The sequence below is a fragment of the Argopecten irradians genome, chromosome 12, assembly GCF_041381155.1.
Source record: "Argopecten irradians isolate NY chromosome 12, Ai_NY, whole genome shotgun sequence".
Classification (NCBI taxonomy): Eukaryota; Metazoa; Mollusca; class Bivalvia; order Pectinida; family Pectinidae; genus Argopecten; species Argopecten irradians.
The window spans coordinates 12935626-12949789 of NC_091145.1; the positions used below are offsets into that span (position 1 = coordinate 12935626).

The 14164-nt window shown below is 34.8% G+C and overlaps 1 protein-coding gene across 2 annotated transcripts in view; it reads right to left on the reverse strand.

Moving 5' to 3' along the window:
- Positions 1-13957, reverse strand: part of LOC138336459 (beta-1,4-N-acetylgalactosaminyltransferase bre-4-like) — a 46345-nt gene extending 32388 nt beyond the window's left edge. For both annotated transcript variants that reach the window (XM_069285966.1, XM_069285965.1), the window contains exon 1: positions 13497-13957. In XM_069285966.1, the coding sequence (XP_069142067.1) occupies positions 13497-13884 (388 nt within the window). In that variant the 5' untranslated portion in view covers positions 13885-13957. The remainder of the gene's footprint in view (positions 1-13496) is intronic.
- Between the last annotated feature and the right edge of the window lie 207 nt (positions 13958-14164).

Genomic DNA, 14164 nt, shown 5'->3' on the forward strand with positions numbered 1-14164 from the left:
AAAAAAAAGGATCCGTAGATTGAATGATAGCCTAAATAAACTTCTCATGACATCTTGAAACGTGGATGGCAGATTATAACATGGATTATAGACCGATCTACAATACATTTTTTCTCTTCAATTCAGGAAGACGTCCATACTCGACGCATGCGCAATCACTTCTGATTAGGCCTACCTTGAAAAAGTTTCATCCCCTAGACTATCTTTTTTGTTGATTTACTTTGGTTGCATTCTTCGTATGTTTTCATTTCCTCCTCGCTGACAGTTGCTGTGCTAGACATAACTTCACAATTTTCGTCCACTGAAACCTTAAAGTTTCCGTAAAGATTATTTTCCTCTTCGAAATCGGAGCTTGACATATTGCGATATTGACGAACGTCAACAAGCAGCAGACGACCAAAATATTCGTGAACTTCCAGGTATTTATTTCTTTAATTCATTGAAACTAACAAAATCAGTTTAAACGTAAATGTTCATATTCGATAACATTTATATGATTGTGAAAAATGTTATGAGTCATGTTTATGAACAAAACGGACCATCAAACTATGATGTATCTCGTATCAAAAATAGTTTTATTAACTGAAAACAAATTGTATAGAAGACTATCATCAATGTTGACGTTGGCGCACCGTCATTTTGACGTTGGTATCATCCATGTATTCATACGCATTGGTGTTAATTCTTCATCTAGGAATAAACACTTTTCATTTCAATAACTTCATATAGAGAACACGCAGTGGAAGTGTAAATATTACACACATCACCGTGACACACCGGGTTCGGATACTGCACCATGTATTGCTGTGGGGAGGTAGCAAAATCGTAAAGTTCCATTTAAAACAAAACACTTTTTTCTGGCTAATTCCTTTCTTGTTTATTCTGCATCAAAGCTATTTTCAATTTTAAACACTCATGGTAAAAATAGTGTAAGCCCAATTTTATTTTGTGTGTGGGGATGGTATGTATGTAGCTGTATACATGCGATGTGATTACATTATGTGGCCAAAGGGGAAATCATGTTAACTCTAATTGTACGAATTATTAACTTGGTCTTCATATAAGAAAAAGAGAATGAACGTGGACTTGGAACCAAATAGTATGGTGTTTTTTTAATATTGTGAAGACTAAAGAAATGTAGACTAATTTCTCCAACCCAAACTCACGTCCATGACACAGCTGTAGTATGGTGAAAGATTCGGAACACATTTGTATAAAAAATTAAAAGGTACATCCAGATTTTAAAAATCTTATCAAGATCCAGATAGAGTCAGAAACGTATCTACATTTACTGAAACATTTACCTCGCTTTGAAATCTTATGCCCCGAAAAAGGATATTACCACAATTTTGTTTGGTTTTACTCTGTGTGGTCCTTTTATTATCCACATGTACATGTGTATAGAAGTACATCCCAGTATAACAAAATCAGTACTTTGTGTTAGTTTGAAATATAGGATATGACAATATCAATACAAATTTCCAAAACTTTTCAATTCAAATCCCATTCAAATAGGGAATTATTTTTTCTCACCAGACTCCCGCTGATTGGCTCATTTAATTGAACAACACTAATTAGTTGTCAGCACTGTTAGTTCGTCCTTGTGTGCAAATTGTAATCGTATATCGTGCGTGTCTTCCTGTCCATCCCTCCATCCATCATTCAGTCCGTCTGTCTGTCCATTCGTTTGTTCGTGTGTTTGTTTTGTTTGTCTATCAGACTTAATGATATATATCTCAAAGTATGCGCGTGCTGTACGCAGTGTGTGTCCTATCATTTCGTACGGGCAGACAGATTAGTGGACTGTCTATTGAGAGGCAAACAAAATGCCACCCATTTAGAGTTGTTATAGTTGAATCATGGTCGACACACACGACATGTTGTCAAGCATTCAAATTGAACACGGCGGCGGTACCGCATCTCTTTCGCAATATCCACGTTGCATATACATGATGCTCACTACAGGCCTACACGTTGTTTAGCTCTCAACTACACGTGACTTTTTATTTTAAAAATAAAACCGGAAGCGATGGTGATTTGATGCAGTTTATTAAACTAAATGAGTAGTCGGCGGCCATTACAAATGTGTGAAATAGTCTCAGAAGTATTTCGTTGTGCAGAGTTGTTTAATTTCACAATGAGATATAACATGGGGCAGCGGGTACATGATCCCAACGAATAGGTACGTGTTCGTTTTCCCGACATTGTATGGATTAGAAATATGCCGCTGACGTAGCGAAGGCAAAATCTTCCCTACGATTTCATCTTTTAAGAGTTATCGCGAGCTGACTATATATATATATTAGGCAAAAACATTTAAAAAGCCTAATAATATAGGCAGGTTTAGCGAACCAGCACGCGCAGTGTTGCGTGTTATTAACCACATACACACATTTAAAATATGGTGGCCTCATTTCACATACATGTACATCATACAAAATGGGATTTCATTTAAAATATAGTATCTATTTTGATATCCCATCATAGGCAGTGATCCGTTCAATACACATGTATGTTTCACACATACATGTTTCACACGACAGCAGCGATCCATTCAGTTGATTTTATTGCATCAGTTCCATAAAATTGTAATTTGATAACAAAATTTCAAAACTAAAAAACTTTGTAAATGTTACACCAACTAAAATACAACAGCGCTGAAAAAAAACAAATGTCTATTCATAGACATATTTTTGTACCATAAAGATTCACACATAATTGATTCCCATTAATAAATATGTTAATTAGTCCTAATTTGATTGGCCATAGGTCACTGACCGCTGTAAGCCCCATAGTAGATTTATACGTCTTCTGATTGGTCAAGCCCCTGATTTAGCCCTTGTAAGACAAAGGGAGTCCCCACTATAGAGCCCCATCCATACAGCTTCAGACGCCATCTTTGAAAATTGAGAATATTTCTAAAAATGTCAGCATTTACATACTGTTTTAGAAGGTAGAAGAAATTTAAAACATCCCTCCAACCAACCCCGTCCTTCCAACCTTTATGTGTGAATTTATGGTTGTTTTTATTCTTATTAATATATCTTTGTATCATGCATATTGTAATCCTCATCCTTTGTTTTCGTTTAAGAATATATGTTTGTCGTGTGGCGTTATTTTCGCTCACCTTCGCTAAAATTTTTCAAGAAATTTAAAATCATATTTCCTTATAATATAAATCTAATAAAATAAACGGCTTCCCCTCTTTATCAGGGGTATGCCAAGATTTAAGAGCCGTTATTTTCGCTCACCTTCGCTAAAATTTTTCAAGAAATTTAAAATCATATTTCCTTATAATATAAATCTAATAAAATAAACGGCTTCCCCTCTTTATCAGGGGTATGCCAAGATTTAAGAGCCATCCTATTGTTTAGTCTTTATTTCATGAAAATTTTGAGCAAACAAAGCTCGAGGTATGGACCAAGAAGCCTTACTGATTTGAATGTAAACATGTATGTAACTTTAATCTTTAGCAGGACAAAAAGACAGATTATGCGTCGAAGATGAGTCTAGATGAGTAGAACTTTTTAAGATAGTCTTCTCTTTTTTTGTTCGTTTGCTATTTTGGTTCGATAGTTATATTTTTTTCTTTCTTTCGGGTGTGCGTTTGTTTGTTCTTTCGACCGTTTGGTCGCTCATTATAGATAGTTCGATTTTATACGAGAAAAAATAGTGTGGCGATCGTCTGATCGATAACATGATTATTTGCTGAGTGGAAATCCCTTGTTTTGATCGCGATAAAATTTAGTTTATGTTTGTCATTAGAAGGGCAACTGAAGGTTGGATTCCTAGGCTGACCAAATTTACTAGTACCTGTGGTACTGTTTTTGTCTTGAGAACTGTTTTTAACAAATGAGCCTGTGTGGGTGAGAGCGTAATCATCAGCCATTGTATCTGATTTACTAAGTGTTTCAACTTTTCTCTCATCTAAACGATTTTTTATGTTTGTGTGGACAAACGTTTAAACTCCTCTATCAACAATACTAATTGCCTCAATTTACCGAAATCGTCATCAATTTCTTAGAATCACACCACCTATTAAATAATTTTTCTTTTTTCTCTGGCAAATTCTACATGAGTTTGTTCATCTCTCCATCTCGACTTTCGAAATTTCTGGCGGTAAGCCTCAGGAACTCAAAAGCTGTCAAAATAGCTTTCTTAACTACTTGGTAATTTGAAATCTCATTGATAGACAAAGAAGAATAAATGTCTCTAGCTGTACCAATCAAAATATTCTGAAGAAGCTTATCTTTAGGCAATTTCATACTGTCAGCTATTTTTCATAATGCAGAAAATGCTTGTCAACTTCTTTCTCTTCAAAGGAGGAACTAACCTAATGTTTCTACTAACATCGAAACCTCTGTTTCCTTGCAAACCCCTAAAAGTTGGATTACTTGAACTGTCCTGAGAAGCTAGCTCTAATTCTTTAATTCTAAGTTCTGTTTCAGCTTAAATTTTCTGCTTCTCTAACATCTGATCCTCTCAATTTTTTTCTTTTAATTCTCTTTCAATTTCTTTTTCTCTTAACTCTCTTTCCTTGTCTTATTTCTTTTTCTCTTATCTACTTTTCTATTTCTCTTTCTCTCATTTCTTTCTCTATTTCCATTCATTTTCATTTCATGTTCAAGTTACATTTGTCTAATTTGAATTTCTGAAGTGACTGTTTTCTCAATACTATCTAATGCACTAGAGTCAAATTTGCCATAATCAGCAAAATATCTTATAATTACATTCCTAATTTCAGCTTTCCTCAAATGAGTTTAGATAGTTAGGCCTAAATGTTTACCCAATAACAGTAAATCCTTCTTACTAACTTGCAAAAGATCTTCCATGGACGGCGCTTTAACAAACTGTTCTACCTGCATAGCAGTCATGTTTATCTAGCTGTTGGTTTCAAATGTAAACTCAAAGTCTGTACAAATATTTTGAAAATTTCTTGATTATTTTTTAAGTTAGATTTCACAAATTAAATATCGATCTCAGAAACGAGCCCCCAATCTGTTATGACCAAGAGTAACAGAAATGAGAAATCAACAGCTAAATTCCAAACACAATCTAATTATATATACAATATAATACAGAGATGGTTTGGAATATCTTAAGTATTTTGGTGGTAGTACTAGAGTGATACGATAGTTTAAAGTTTTTTTTTTACTTATCTGTATGCAAATGTCCTAGTATAATCCTTGATAATTCCAGGTTCCGAATAAACAATTATCACAAATCCAAGAGGAAAATGAATGTCCACAGATAATTTGTAAAGTCCAGGCAATATGAATAAATCATAACAATGCGTTGTAACAATGTACAGATAAGTCACAATAGCTCTCCCAATATAATCTAATATGGAGCTGTACAATTCTTGATATGTTTAATAACAGGTTTCATTGCAGTTCTGATTAGCCTTAAGCAGCTAGAGTATATATAAATATATATATAAACCCTTATTTCAAGAATATTGGAGAACCTTCTATTTCTAGAAATATCTTACTAAAAACAGTAAACAAATAAACACACAGAACTTTCTGGAAATAGATCATTCTAGATCCCTTCTTATAATCAACATATTTACAAACATGATGTTTATACATGATAATATTCTAGAAAGTTCTATAACCTAAATTATTTATATGACCTTTATAGGATGTATATTGATAAAATAGCCACAGGAGTTATCTCCCTTATTTAATAACTACTGTTATGTATGACACTAAATACATGATGTTATTAGATAAGGGAGATAACTACTATAGCTTTATTATCAATACATACTATAAAGGTCATATCATTAATCTAGGTTATAGAACTTTCTAGAATATTTTCATGTATAAACAAATATGTTTGTAAACATGTTGATTATAAGTAGAGATCTAGAATGATCTATTTCCAGAAAGTTCTGTGTGTTTATTTGTTTACTGTTTTTAGTTGGATATTTCTAGAAATAGAAGGTTCTCCAATATTCTTGAAATAAGGGTTTATATATATATTTATATATACTCTATATATATATATTCTTGAACTAGGGTTTAGCTATATATATACTCGAGCTGTCCAAAGCTAATCAGAACTGCAATGGGACCTGTAATGAGACATATCAAGACTTGTACAGTGCCATATTAGATTATATTGGGAGAGCTATTGTGACTTTATCTGTGGATTATTACAACACTTTGCGTGGATTTATACATATTGCCTGGAACTTTACAAATCATCTGTGGACATTCATTTTCCTTGTGGATTTGTGATTATTGTTGATTTGAAACCTGGAAGGATCAAGGATTTTACATTTTGTACCAGGACATTCACATACAGATAAGGAACACTTTAAATCATCGTATTACTCTTGTACCACCACCAATTACTTGAGATATTGTAAACCATCTCTGTATAATATTGTATATATAACTAAATTGTGTTTTGAATTTAGCTGCTGGTTTCTCATTTCTGTTATTCGTTCATGTAACAGGAATTGGGGCTCTTGTCCGAGATCGATATTTAATTTGTGAAATCTAACTTTGAAAAATTAATTAAGAAATTTTCAAAATTTGTGTACAAACTTGGAGTTTACATTTGAAACCAACAGCTAGATAAACATGACTACTATGGAGGTAAAACAGTTTGTTTAAGCGTCATCCCTGGAAGTTCTTTTGCAAGTTAATAAGAAGGATTTACTGTTATTGAGTAAACATTTAGGCCTAGTTATCAAAACTAATTTGAGGAAAGCTGAAATTCGGAATGAAATTATAGGATATTTTGTTGACAATGGCAAATTTGACTCTAGTGCATTAGATAATATAGAGGAAACAGTCACTTCAGAAATCCAAATTAGACATATGGAACTTGAACATGAAATGAAAATGAAACAAATAGAGAAAGAAATGAGAGAAAGAGAAATAGAAAAGGAGTTAAGAGCAAAAGAAATAGACAAAGAAAGAGAGTTAAGAGAAAAAGAAATTGAAAGAGAATTAAAAGAAAAAGAGATTGAGAGAGATCAGATGTTAGAGCTAGAGAAGCAGAAAATTCAAGCAGAAACAGAACTTAGAATTTAAGAATTGGAGCTAGCTTCTCAAGACGGTTCAAGTAATTCAACTTTTAGGGGTTTACAAGGAAACAGAGGTTTTGATGTCAGTAGAAACATTAGGTTAGTTCCTCCTTTTCAAGAGAAAGAAGTTGACAAGTATTTTCTGCATTTTGAGAAAATAGCTGATAGTATAAAATGGCCTGAAGATAAGCTTACAATGCTTCTTCAGAGTGTCTTGATTGGTAAAGCTAGAGACATTTATTCTTCTTTGTCTGTAGATGACATTTCAAATTACCATGTAGTCACGAAAGCTATTTTGAAAGCTTATGAGTTAGTTCCTGAGGCTTACCGCCAGAAATTTCGAAACTCGAGAAAGAGAGATGAACAAACTCATGTAGAATTTGCCAGAGAAAAGGAACAATTATTTAATAGGTGGTTTGATTCTAAAGACATTGATGAGGATTTCGGTAAATTGAGGCAATTATTGATGATAGCGGAGTTTAAACGTTGTGTCCCCGTAAACATAAAAACTCACTTAGATGAGAGAAAAGTTGAAACACTTAGTGAAGCAGCTACAATGGCTGATGATTACGCTCTCACCCACAAAGGCTCATTTGTTAAAAACAGTTCTCAAGACAAAAACAGTACCACAGGTACTAGTAAATTTGGTCAGCCTAGGAACCCAACCACTAGTGGCCCTTCTAACGACAAACCTAAATAAGGTGATAAGACTATGTCTGATTCTAAAACAGATCATAGGGCAGGTGTGGGGTCTCCTTCTGGTCCTGTTTGTAATTACTGCAAGAAAGTAGGATATGTTATGTCTGAATGTTTTTTCTCTCAAGCGTAAGGAGCAAAGGCGTAAACAGTCAGTTCCTTCTGTGTTAGCTATGTCAAAGCCTAGTCAGAAACTTAGTGATATTGTGGAAGATTCTAAAGTGTCTGTTTAGATTAAGAGCTCAGAGTCTGATAGTGTCTTGGAGAAGTACTCTCCCTTCATTTCTGAAGGTTTTGTTTCACTTACTAATGATATCACCAACTTGAAACCTGTGAAGATTTTGAGTGATACTGGGGCTTCTCATTCTTTAATATTAGATGGTGTAGTGCCTTTGTCTGAGGAGACCTCATCTGGTAGTAGTGTTTTGCTTCAAGGTGTAGAGTTAGGTTTTGTTAATGTGCCTCTCCATTGTGTTTATTTAAAGTCACACTTGGTAACTGGGCCTGTCACCATTGGTGTTAGACCGGAACTTCCCATAGAGGGCGTGTCGCTCATTTTAGGCAATGACTTGGCTGGAGAGAAAGTTAGGATAGATCCCTTAGTGTCCAGTATTCCAGATAAAACAGGTGATGCTGAGACTATTCAACAGGAATTTCCTGGTATTTTCCCTTCTTGTGCTGTAACCCGTTCAATGAGTAAGAAGGTTTCTTATGTTGCAGTAGTTGAGGATCATTATAGTCCAGGGTTAGGTGACACTTTCTTGGCTCATGATATAGAGAATGTCGGGGGCAAGTGTGATCTTTTGAGTAATCCTGTAGACTTTGATAGTGATAGAGATGTTCCTAACAAGTGTACTTCTTTGGCTGACATGATGAGTAAATCATCTTTGTCTAGAGAGGAGCTTATAGTAGAACAAGAAAAAGATCCTGAAATCTATTATTGTGTAATCGGGCTTTGAGTGAGGAAGAGGCTGAGAAAGTCCCCGTTTGTTACTTCCGTAGGTCAGGTGTGTTGATGCGCAAGTGGCGCCCCCCTGATGTGTCTACCGAGGAAGACTAGAAGGTTGTCAATCAAATAGTTGTCCCACGGAGGTATAGACAAGATATTCTGAGTTTGTCTCATGATGTACCTATGGCAGGGCATTTAGGTGTGACCAAGACTTATAACAGGATCTTAGATCACTTCTTTTGGCCCAAGTTGAAACGGGATGTGGCTGAATTTTGTAGGTCTTGTCATACTTGTCAGGTGGTAGGAAAAACTAATCAGAAAATCCCTGTTGCACCTTTGCATCCCATTCCAGCATTTGAGGAACCATTTAGTAGAGTCATTATAGACGGTGTAGGTCCTCTACCCAAAACTAAGTCTGGGAATGAGTACCTTTTAACTATTATGTGTGCTTCCACACGCTTTCCTGAAGCCATTCCACTCAGGAATATTAAGGCCCCTAACATAGTCAAGGCATTGGTTAAATTCTTTACACTGGTTGGTCTTCCAAAAGCTGTCCAATCGGACCAAGGTTCGAATTTCATGTCTGGTATTTTTCAACAAGTCATGTACCAGCTCCAGATCAAGCAGTATAAGTCTAGTGCTTATCATCCAGAGTCTCAGGGTGCTTTAGAGCGTTTTCATCAGACATTGAAGAATATGATGAGATCTTATTGTTTTGAAAACAAAAGAGATTGGGACGAAGGTATACACATGTTGTCGTTTGGCGTTAGAGAATCTGTACAAGAATCTCTTGGCTTTAGTCCCTTTGAACTTGTGTTTGGACACACTGTACGTGGTCCTTTGAAAATTTTGAAAGACAAAATTTTGGACGAAGATTCTAAAGTGAATCTCTTAGAGTATGTGTGTAACTTTAAGCAAAGGTTGACAAGGGCATGTGAATTGGCAAAAGAAAACTTGGCCCTTACTCAAACCAAAATGAAAACATGGTATGATAAAGATGCCCGTGCAAGAAGTTTTGATCCAGGTGACAAAATTTTGGCTCTATTACCAATACCGGGTCAGCCTTTGCAAACTAGATATTTTGGTCCTTATGTTGTTGAAAAAAGGTCGTTGATGTTAACTATATTGTACAAACTCCAGGGAGGCGCAAGAAAACTCAATTATGTCATGTTAATATGCTTAAGAAATATGTAGATAGAGAAGAGAGCAAGACCTCTCAACCTATTGCTACTTTGGCCTCTGTACCATCAAAAAGTGAAAGTACAGCTGATATTTGTAAATTAGACTTAGATGGTGGTGTACAAGATGTAGGTTTAGACTCTGGTGTTAAGTTACGGAACTCAGATGTGCTCACGAACTTGGACAAGAAACTATGTCATCTATCGGAAAAGGAACGCAATGAACTGAAAGATTTGATACTTGAGTATAAACATTTGTTTCCGGATACACCAGGCAAAACATATGCTATCTATCATGACGTGGATGTAGGCGATGCGCCACCTGTCAAGCAACATCTTTACCGTGTCAATCCTTTGAAAGAAAGAAATTCAATAAATGTTGGACAATGATATTATTGAACCAAGCAAAAGTGAATGGAGCTCTCCATGTGTTCTGGTACCAAAGCCAGACAAGACATACCGACTCTGTACTGACTTCAGAAAAGTAAACTCTGTCAGTAAAACAGACTCTTATCCAATTCCAAGGATTGACTCGTGTATTGACAAAGTTGGCAAAGCCAAGTACGTAAGCAAGTTTGACCTGTTGAAAGGATATTGGCAGGTGCCTTTAACAGAAAGAGCCAAAGAAGAAACGTCTTCTTAACAGCGTTATATCAGACCTGGAAGGCTGTGATGGATACATTGATGACGTCATCAACTACCACGACACGTGGGAAGACCATCTACGCGGGATTCGTGAGCTCACTACCATGAAATTGACTGTAAACTTATTGAAGTGTGAATTGTGTCATGCATCTGTTGAATTTTTAGGTCATGTTGTAGGACAGGGGCAGGTTAAACCTGTTCAGGCCAAAATAGAATCAATTATAGATTTTCCAACTCCTGGAAGCAAGAGAGAGCTGATGAGATTTCTTGGTATGGCTGGATATTACAGAAAATTTTGTCAAAATTTCTCTGTTATAGCAGCTCCACTTACTGCTTTGTTAAAGAAAAATGTCAAATTTGTCTGGTCAGACGAATGTAAGTCTGCCTTTGAGAAATTGAAAGCCATACTATCAAACTCACCAGTTCTGACTGCTCCAGATTTTAATAAACAGTTTAAACTGTTTGTTGACGCCAGCGATGTAGGTGTTGGTGCTGTTTTGATGCAAGAAGGTTATGAAGAAATTGACCATCCAATTTGTTATTTCTCGAAAAAATTTGACAAACACCAGAGAAATTATTCCAACATTGAGAAAGAATGTTTAGCATTGATTTTGGCCTTGAACCAATTTGATGTGTATCTCTGCACTACAGTTGTGCCTGTGTTGGTCTTCACCGACCACAACCCTTTGGCATTCATTGGGAAAATGAAAAACAAAAATCAAAGAATTCTCAGGTGGAGTTTGACTTTGCAAGAATACAATCTTGACATCAAACATATCAAAGGAAAAGACAATATTCTAGCTGATGCTTTATCAAGGATTTAAATATTACTGATATGTCAAGAAAGTTTCCTTTTCAAGAAAACTTTCTTTTCTTTAAGGAGGGGTGTGTTATGTATGACACTAAATACATGTTGTTATTAGATAAGGGAGATAACTACTATAACTTCATTATCAATACATACTATAAAGGTCATATCATTAATCTAGGTTATAGAACTTTCTAGAATATTATCATGTATAAACAAATATGTTTGTAAACATGTTGATTATAAGTAGAGATCTAGAATGATCTATTTCCAGAAAGTTCTGTGTGTTTATTTGTTTACTGTTTTTAGTTAGATATTTCTAGAAGTAGAAGGTTCTCCAATATTCTTGAACTAGGGTTTAGCTATATATATACTCGAGCTGTCCAAAGCTAATCAGAAATGCATTGAGACCTGTAATGAGACATATCAAGACTTGTACAGTGCCATATTAGATTATATTGGGAGAGCTATTGTGACTTTATCTGTGGATTATTACAACACTTTGCGTGGATTTATACATATTGCCTGGAACTTTACAAATCATCTGTGGACATTCATTTTCCTTGTGGATTTGTGATTATTGTTGATTTGAAACCTGGAAGGATCAAGGATTATACCAGGACATTCACATACAGATAAGTAACACTTTAAATCATCGTATTACTCTTGTACCACCACCAATTACTTGAGATATTGTAAACCATCTCTGTATAATATTGTATATATAATTAACTTGTGTTTTGAATTTAGCTGCTGGTTTCTCATTTCTGTTATTCGTTCATGTAACACTACATGTATTTGGTGTCATACATAACATACCATACGCTGACGGTAGAAATATAACAGACAGTCACGTACACATACGATAAATATAGCAGGCAATCCAAATTCAAGTTTGATTAAGGTACAGGTAAACAAAACTTACGGTAAAGATCGTAAAGTTTTAATTTGAAAATAGGCCCTTTAATAAAAAACATTAGTAAGTGTATCACGTTCACAATTGATAGGACAGTTACCATAGCAATTTTGAAGAAAGTTACGAACAATTTTGACGAACCCATTTGGTCTTTTGTAGTATTATGAAAGAGAAGCTGTTTGGTATCTGTACCAATTTCAAAACATCACAGGAGCCTGTGTTATGGAAAATTTAGTGTTGCCCTCCCGAGGTGTACATTAGGGTTCCCTTGTGATAAAATAAAACTGACTTAACACGGTTCAAGTGATTTTAAAACATTTTTATGATGACAGCTTAAGATTCTTTTCATGATTTAAAGATGGTACGCCGTCGAAAAATTGTATGTTTTCCCTATCAAAAACAGCAGCAGGTGAATTTGCGTTTTTCTTCAGTTACAAAAGTTACTTACTTTACCATATTAAAACCATTACAAAGTTCGAAGCTTCTGATGTTATTGAATAAGCATTCATGACCATTCATGATGGTTGTAAGTTCATGAATATTCCTAAACTGTTCATCAACTTTTTGTGAATTTTCATGAATGGGTTGTTCATAAATGTTCATGATTTCATGAATAAAAGAGATTCATGAACGTTCATGAATTCATGAATGAAAGGATTCATGAATGTTCATGACATATTTTTGTTCCTAAATTATTCATGAAGTTTTAAGTTCATTAATTGCATAACATATTCATGAATAATTAAAGAATATTCATAAATTTTATCCATGAATAATTCATGAATTATAAATGAATGTTCATGAATTATTCATCAACGTCTCGTAGGTGTAGTGACAAGCATATGAAAATATTATCAGACTCTTTCATATGTGGATATGAAGGATAAGGATATTTTACCCGAGGGTCACAAAATGTAGTAAAATCCGAGGGTTTTGCAACTTCTTGTGATCCCGGGGGTATTTACAATGCATTAATCACTGTATTCAACATTATATACTTCTATAATTATTATTTCGATGTGTGTTATTACTTTAACGTTTTCAGGGACGTCAATATACCTTCACACAAATATTTTGGTATCTTTTTTCTGAAGTGTTCTCTTCACTCTCTTACTTTGCAAGTCAAGATTTTTGGCGTGAAAATGGTGAAAATCGAAGTAATTGTTATGAATTACATATCATGTTTGACCTTGCTACGTGCAATGTCTATTTTGAGCATTCGAACTATTAAGTGATACCATACGAAACAATACTATACTAACCAAGGTTTGGCGGGGTTGCCGGACATTCTTTCAAGACTCTTGACCGCATTACTTCTTTATCTGTCGTTGCATTTGCAGTTACGTTCACATTTCCTTGTGTTTGACTGACCCATCTTTCACTGGGAGTTCGGATAAATTCTCCGTTAGGCCTCTGTGTATTTGCAGACCCATTCACATTTCCAGTGGAAAACCCGTATCGCATTTGCTCTGCTATCCTTCCACTGTGATCTTGAATGAATCTAAAGTTATCATATGTTTTTGTGATCAAATTGTTTTCAATTGTGTAGTAGAAACCAAGATGAAATGCCGTTAACAAGATTACGATGAAGATGCATAGTTTAAGGAAACTCCGAAAAGACATTGTATGTCCGCTTTCATCTACAGCCATTTCATTTTAACTTTTAGCTTTAAAGGATTGTGTACTCATGGATTTAGTGATCGCATGACTGAACACAGATAAACCTGCGTTGCGAGTCTTTACATATGTGTGTACACACACATATATATGATTCAGTTGATTTTACTCCGTGGACCTTACGGTCCATAAGTACAAATTATATCATGTAAAATATACAATTTTATAACAAAAGCGATGGAGAGTGATTAATACAATAGATATTAAATTTCCAGCCAAATGTCTCATTTTTTTAACTTTTCTGACCTTTTCT